Here is a 7,500-nt window from a genome sequence, read left to right as displayed (position 1 = left end):
TGTGTGTCTGTGTGTTTGTGTGTCTGTGTGTCTGTGTGTCGCCTCTCGTGCATGCTTCTCTTCTTTAATCGGTCGGTTGTATCATTCCCTCTCTCCTCCTCTCCTGTTGTCACCTCTGCTGTCTCTCTCCAGGTTTCTCAGGTGTGCCTGAAGATGTGCTGCCAGACTTTGACTTGAAGATTATGCCAGGTAGGGGCATAATGTGTTCTCGCCTCACCTGGTTCCTTCCATTCAGACTAACCCACTAACAGCTCTAACCGTAGTAGACACACGGCTGGAGGCCTTCAGCACCTGATCAGGATGGAGAAGAAGTGACATCAGATGTGGTGTTAGAAGGTCCGTGCTGCTCCTGTTCTCACATCCGGACATGAACAACAGGTGTGTGTTGTCCAGCTGTGATGAGGTCAGGGCCACGCCCGCGCTGGAAAACAGACAGTATGGTCAGTTGTTTGTGATGTGTTCTGGTGTCAGCCCTCTCCATGACCACGAGGGAGGTTTGTGTCCCGTTATTTCCTGGAAAAACATTTGATGACCACAGAGTGTGTGAGGAGGCGGTGGATGAACGCATGAATGTGTGGAAGTGATCCCAAAATAACACAAAGTGACTCAGAATGTTGAACAAAGCTGATCACTGAGTGTTGCTGAGTCTTTACTCCCACAATGCTCTGGGATGTCTCATGTGTACTGTAGCCTCAATGCTGGTGTGTGTGTGTGTGTGTGTGTGTGTGTGTGTGTGTGTGTGTGTGTGTGTGTAAAGGGGGCTAGATTGTTGTCGGAGCCAAACCTTCAGTGTCTACCAGAGCGGTGTGAATCAAGCCTTTCCTTCCTGTTGCAAAATCAGGTTTCCTGCTTGTGTGTGTGTGTGTGTGTGTGTGTGTGTGTGTGTGTGTGTGTGTGTGTGTGTGTGTGTGTGTGTGTGTGTATACAGACAATGCCATTCTTGGTTTTACATTGTTAAAGTTCCTTATCTGCGTCTCCTTCCCTGTAGACTGATAGTTTCTCTGCTGCGTCATCACTTCAGCTCTAATCCTGTGTGTGTGTGTGTGTGTGTGTGTGTGTGTGTGTGTGTGTGTGTGTTGGTAACTCTGGTGAAGACTTCTGAGTTGTCCTGATGAATAAAAGACGTGCGATCGACCTCCAGGAGGATCACTTCCTGTGTTGGCCGCGAGGTTTCAGTCTGTTTATAGATGAAAGATAAAAGTCTGTTATGATGCCTAACAATAGTTTGCTTTTTCTTTTTTCAAGTGGAAAGATGAGACTTTGTCAAAATGAGGTTAAAATGGTAAATAAATTGTGTTCTGTCAATAAACATGGAGGGAAAGCAGTAAAGCTACTGCTAAAGCTCAGTAAAGTACAGTAAAGCTCAGTAAAGTACAGTAAAGCTCAGTAAAGTACAGTAACCCTATGACCTCGTCCCCGCTCTCTGACCTTGTCCCGCCCCGTGACCTTGTCCCGCCCCATGACCTTGTCCCGCCCCGTGACCTTGTCCCCGCTCTGTGACCTTGTCCCGCCCCATGACCTTGTCCCGCCCTGTGACCTTGTCCCGCTCTGTGACCTTGTCCCCGCTCTGTGACCATGTCCCGCCCTGTGACCTTGTCCCGCCCCGTGACCTTGTCCCCGCTCTGTGACCTTGTCCCGCCCTGTGACCTTGTCCCGCCCCGTGACCTTGTCCCCGCTCTGTGACCTTGTCCCGCTCTGTGACCTTGTCCCGCCCCGTGACCTTGTCCCGCTCTGTGACCTTGTCCCTCCCTGTGACCTTGTCCCTCCCTGTGACCTTGTCCCCGCTCTGTGACCTTGTCCCGCCCTGTGACCTTGTCCCGCCCCGTGACCTTGTCCCGCTCTGTGACCTTGTCCCCGCCCTGTGACCTTGTCCCCGCCCCGTGACCTTGTCCCCGCTCTGTGACCTTGTCCCTCCCTGTGACCTTGTCCCTCCCTGTGACCTTGCAGAGTGGCTGTTCGTGGCGGCCGTGGCGCTCGGCGGCGTCTTGTTCCTGCTGCTGGTCGGCGTGTGCTGGTGTCAGTGCTGCCCTCACTCCTGCTGCTGCTACGTCAGCTGCTGGTGCTGCCCCGACACCTGCTGCTGCCCACGGCACCGTGAGCGCACACACACACACACACACACACACACACACACACACACACACACACACACACACACACACACACACACACACACAGGTGCCCTGCAGTCCTGACAAAGCGTCTGAATGGCGTCCTCTGTCTCTGTCGTAGTGTACGAGGCGGGTAAAGGTTTGCAGTCGGGCGCCTCCTCTCCTGCTTACCCTCCATACTTCGTCACCGGCGTCCCGACGATGATCCCCATCGCTCCGCCCTCTCTGGTGGACAAGATGTCCTCCATCCCCCCTTCAGAGGGAAGCCTCCTCGCAGCAGGTGAGGTCTGAGCTTCATGTGTTAGAGAGATGGAACATTGTCAGATGTTCAGCATGAAGAAAGGTCCAGAGGAATGTTAGTGTTCCTTTCAGTCCTCGTTTCATTTCTCTCCATGTGGATGTTAGTAACAGAAAAAAATAGGGAAACCGAAAACAACAACAACAACACACACACACACACACATGCTGATGGGTGAGGTGTGTGTCTGCAGTGCCGCTGCGTGCCGTCGGCGTGCCCCACCGCGTGGCGTCCCCTCAGCAGCTCAGGGTGCTGCAGTATGTAGAGAAGCAGCTGGCTGACTTCCACCCCGCCCGCTCCAGCAGCCAGCAGTGTAAGAAACACCGGCTCTCTGCGCGCCGGCGCCTCCCGTCGCATGCTGATGCCCTCGCCTCACAGTGCATGCTGATGCCCTCGCCTCACAGTGCATGCTGATGCCCTCGCCTCACAGTGCATGCTGATGCCCTCGCCTCACAGTGCATGCTGATGCCCTCGCCTCACAGTGCATGCTGATGCCCTCGCCTCACAGTGCATGCTGATGCCCTCGCCTCACAGTGCATGCTGATGCCCTCGCCTCACAGTGCATGTTGATGCCCTCGCCTCACAGTGCATGCTGATGCCCTCGCCTCACAGTGCATGCTGATGCCCTCGCCTCACAGTGCATGCTGATGCCCTCGCCTCACAGTGCATGCTGATGCCCTCGCCTCACAGTGCATGCTGCGCTATCTCCACTGCCCTGTCGTCCTGGAGCTGCACGAGCGTTCTTCCTCCTGAGCTTCCTGTCGTCGAGCTCGGCAGCAGCTTCTGTTTTGATCGTTCTCGCTGACAGAACTCTTGTTTCTTCTTCTTCTGCCACGTCTCTGCATGTGTTTCCTTCACGTTCTGCGCTTCCTTGAGGAGCGATGTTACGTTGATGTGTCCTTCCTGTCGCCGTGTCCCCGTCCAGCCTGCAGCCTGTCCGAGCTGAGCTCCCTTCACGAGGGAGAGACCGGCTTCCGCCAGACGTACCGGAACGTCCAGATGAAGGCTCTGCCCGCCATCCCGGACCGCGACCCCCAGGCGGCGCCGCAGCGCCACCGCGCCGCCCGCAGCCCGGAGCCGCAGCGCCACCGCGACGACCTCGACCCGGAGCCGCGGCCCCGCCAGGATGAGACGCTTCCTCCGCGGCGCCACAGCGACGACCCTCCGACCTCCTCGCCGGCGCGCCGGCCGGGCCGAGGGCCGCGGCAGCCGGACCACAGCGACGAGGACAACCACAAAAGGTAGAGACGCGAACACATGTGCTGCACGTGTCCTGCAGCACGCTCTGACACCTTGACCTTCATGCTCCTCCCTCGCAGGTGGAACCCTCGTTCAGAACACCTGCATCGAAAGAGCTACCGCACCGCCGGGCGCACCTGCTCCCTGGACGAGCTGGAGGAGTTCGCTGCCACCTACAAGCAGAGGGGAGGCAGGGGGGAGGGCGAGGGGGAGGAGCAGAGGGGGGAGTACGAGATGGAGCTCCGGGAGTTCAGTCGATATCCCTCCCACCGCAACGGCCCTCCTCAGCACCATCACACCCGTGAGGACGAGCCGGGAGACGACAGCGACCGTGAAGATCCCCCGAGGCGGAGCAGGAGGAGCGGCCACGCCGTCAGCCCGCTGCACTCGCCCCAGAAACGGAGAGGCACTTGGGACGGCGAGCGGCCGGCTCCCCCGCCCCCCAGAGCCAGTCCGCCGTCCTCCTCCTCTCAAGAGAAGGACTACGACGGCTCGTTCCTGAACAGCCTGCTGGACCGCAAGGCCAGGCTGCGAGACGCCGGCCGGGGGAGGAGCGCGGCGCGCGGCGAGGACGACTCGGACACGCCCTCGAAGGGCAGCTCCAAGAGGAGCGGCGGGGAGTTGGGCCGGCGCCGCAGCCGCTCGCCCAGCAACCGGCCCGAGGCAGAGTCGCTGTCCTCCGACGCGGAGCGGAGCAGAACCGACGGGCCGGCGCCGGCGAGCTCTCGCTGCTCGCAGCCTCCGGCTCACCTCCCGCCCAGAGACAAGAGCCGCAAAGTGGTGAGTTCCTCCTCAGAGCGACTGGCTGCTGTGATGCTGACGAGCAGATTGAAGTGGAACTAGCGCCACGTAGCATCTCTTCTGGTTTGTTCACTCTGCAGTGTTTCACTCTCTAGGTTTCCTGCTTTAATGGCTTTTAGGGCTGAAGGAACTTTTCTCGAGGCCCAAGAACCTTTTAAGAAACTTCATAACTAAACTTTGTCACGAGGAACCAGAGCTCTTTAGTTCCCTTTTGATTGTTTAGGAACTGCAGAAACGTTTCTGTATTTCCAGCCTGTGAAGAGAGTTCATCTGTGTGAACTCATGCCACCATGTTGTCTTCCACTCCAGTTGCAGTATAAAAAGGTTTTGCAGGCCGACATTAAGTGTTGTTGTTGTACCTTTGACAGGTGAGGTTCAGACGCCACTACAGTGAAAACTAGGTAGAATACTCTGTTCTGTATACAAATACTCTCAATAACAATCCTAACTGGTTGTCTCCTCCCTGACAAACCTGGAACAAGGTGTTCAACATCAAACATGTCAGTGACTTCACGACTAGAGACTCGGTTGAGCTGCAGTTTGTCCCAGGTTCTCCATCTTTAACCCGCGTGGCTCATGTCCTCTTACCCGCCTCATCCCACTGAAGCAACTGCTTCATGCGAGCGCTCCGTTGTGCTGATCAGTGTTCATGTGTTTCCCCTCACAGAGCACGCTCCTCAGCCGGGACTCGCTCATCGTCTGACGGCTGCGAGCTCGCTTTCCCTCCACGGAGCCGCCGTCAGCTGACGGGAACACATTTTACAAAATCGCTTGGATAGCAAACATGCAGTTGACTGTTCAGGACGCTGAATCAGCGCCGCCGGACAACAGAGACGCTCAGTGTGAGCCTGACGGCGAGGTTTCTGCTGCAGCGTCGCTGAGGGATGAAGTCATCACTGTTCTGTCACCGGCTGCCTCATACGGACTGAGTCCATCTATACAATGATATACATATAAATACACAAAAGCGGTGCGGGCTCTGACCTGGACGCTGCTCATCCCTCGGTCCTTTAGAAAAGGTTCACGCTTCCAGCACAAAGAGCGCCTTCACCCGGAGAGACGTCGGCTTTAAATAAGCTCGGTGGCAGAAACGGAGGCGATGACATCATCGCTGCTGGAGAGCAGACTGCTGGAGGACACACACAGCGAGTATCATCCAGGGCCTGGAGCCCATGTTGACTGACGCCAGGAGCAGTAACCAGCATGGAGATGTTTGTCTAGCACGGGGTGGACACAATAATGGAAACACGTCATGGAGACTCGCTGCCGCACGGTGACGATCCTCCATCGCTGCAGCGCGTTTCCTTCTGACTCCAACAGCCGGGTCATGTGATGTGCTGTTTATTACACTGAGAACAAATACACTGCTGGACTAACACACATCAGCACAAACACAACTATGTGAGTGTCACTGCCAGGTGTCCAAACTGTAACAACTTTATACGCTTATGTTTTGTATGTTTTTAACTTGTACAAGTGTGTCTACAGCTTCTAATACTGCCCCCATGTGGCCAACATGTGTATTAAAGCAGCAGTAGCATTCAGGGGAATATGCAGTAATATTAATATTAACATGTTTTCTTTAGTGTATAAATCACCCGAACGTGAGAATAATAGTTTTATACCTTAAAATGAGAAGTTATTAGCCAGAATAATAGTTTTATACCTTAAAATGAGACGTTATTAGCCAGAATAATAGTTTTATACCTTAAAATGAGACGTTATTAGCCATAATGATAGTTTTATACCTCAAAATGAGACGTTATTAGCCAGAATAATAGTTTTATACCTCAAAATGAGACGTTATTAGCCAGAATAATAGTTTTATACCTTAAAATGAGACGTTATTAGCCATAATGATAGTTGTTATGCTTTAGACTTGTTATCAGACAGACGTTGAGTTTCTACAGCGGCTCACAACAGAAAAACAAACATTGGTTCTTTTTGACTCTTTGTGGCCACCGTAGTTCTTCTGGCAGGCTCGGCACACAGAGGGTTCAGTTGGCTGCAGTCTGCTGCGTCACCACCAGGTGTCGCCAAATCCTCTTCTGTCCAAACTAAACCCAACTGATCAAATGTTGAACTATTAAGATATTGAACTGACACTAGACATTAGTATGAAGACTTTTTATATGGAAACTGGACCTGTGTGTGTGTGTGTGTGTGTGTGTGTGTGTGTGTGTGTGTGTGTGTGTGTGTCTGTGTGTGACACGGTGTAACTTGTAAACCATTCTGTTTGTTTAGGACTGTGTTCATAAGATAAAGTGTCTTTGATTTGATAACTTTAATTCTGCTTTTTCTTATCACCGCTGAGTCAACAGCTGAACACACACACACACACACACACACACACACACACACACACACACACCTTACATCTTTTGTTCTAACATGACACCAAACTGTATTTCATTCCTGCCATCATGTTGTTGTTTGTTGTACATTTTCTTCTTCTGTGTTTTTCTGCTGTCTGGTACTGGTGTGTGTGTGTGTGTGTGTGTGTGTGTGTGTGTGTGTGTGTGTGTGTGTGTGTGTGTGTGTGTGTGTGTGTGTGTGTGTGTGTGTGACTCACGTCTTTGTTCTTTGTTGTAATCACAGACTTCTTGTCTTGCCGTTGTTTTGTCGTTTGTTGCGTAACATTTATTTCTTGGTTAACATGTGATCAAACAGACATATTCATGTCCTATAAATATCATTCTGATCTACTTCTTCTCCTACTTTACATCTGAGTCATAATTACAACTTACTCTACACAATACATAGTGTTTTAATGTAACTGCTCACCACACGTCGTATTGAAGTATTAAAGTATTAAATGGACTCAACAACAGAAGAAGCTGTAAACGTTGAAATGATTTATGAATGCAGTGTTTTTATGAGCACTTCATCTTTTTGTAGTTCGTGATCAGGAATCAACTTTTCTTATCGTTCTAATGTGGTTGAGGTTGTTTATTCCAGTTATATGAAGACATATCCAAACGGAGACGACGTGTTTAACATGTTAAATATGTTTCTAACATCTTTTAACATGTTAAATATGTTTCTAACATC

At 52.3% G+C, this 7,500-nt stretch overlaps 1 protein-coding gene across 3 annotated transcripts in view; it reads left to right on the top strand.

Moving 5' to 3' along the window:
* The window catches only part of LOC137801950 (immunoglobulin-like domain-containing receptor 2), a 16,691-nt gene extending 10,698 nt beyond the window's left edge, over positions 1-5,993 (top strand). The window contains exons 4-10 of one of the 3 annotated variants that reach the window (XM_068599410.1): positions 133-189; positions 1,948-2,094; positions 2,233-2,391; positions 2,603-2,722; positions 3,335-3,650; positions 3,729-4,428; positions 5,117-5,993. In XM_068599410.1, coding sequence (XP_068455511.1) covers positions 133-189; positions 1,948-2,094; positions 2,233-2,391; positions 2,603-2,722; positions 3,335-3,650; positions 3,729-4,428; positions 5,117-5,152 — 1,535 coding nt within the window. In that variant the 3' untranslated portion in view covers positions 5,153-5,993. The remainder of the gene's footprint in view (positions 1-132; positions 190-1,947; positions 2,095-2,232; positions 2,392-2,602; positions 2,723-3,334; positions 3,651-3,728; positions 4,429-5,116) is intronic. The other 2 variants (XM_068599411.1, XM_068599412.1) reach the window with 2 other exon arrangements.
* Positions 5,994-7,500: the final 1,507 nt, after the last annotated feature.

The sequence above is a fragment of the Clinocottus analis genome, unplaced genomic scaffold (genome assembly GCF_023055335.1).
Source record: "Clinocottus analis isolate CAN_PGR_092001 unplaced genomic scaffold, fCliAna1.0.p SCAF_47, whole genome shotgun sequence".
Classification (NCBI taxonomy): Eukaryota; Metazoa; Chordata; class Actinopteri; order Perciformes; family Cottidae; genus Clinocottus; species Clinocottus analis.
This window is presented reverse-complemented; position numbering and strand designations above follow the sequence as displayed.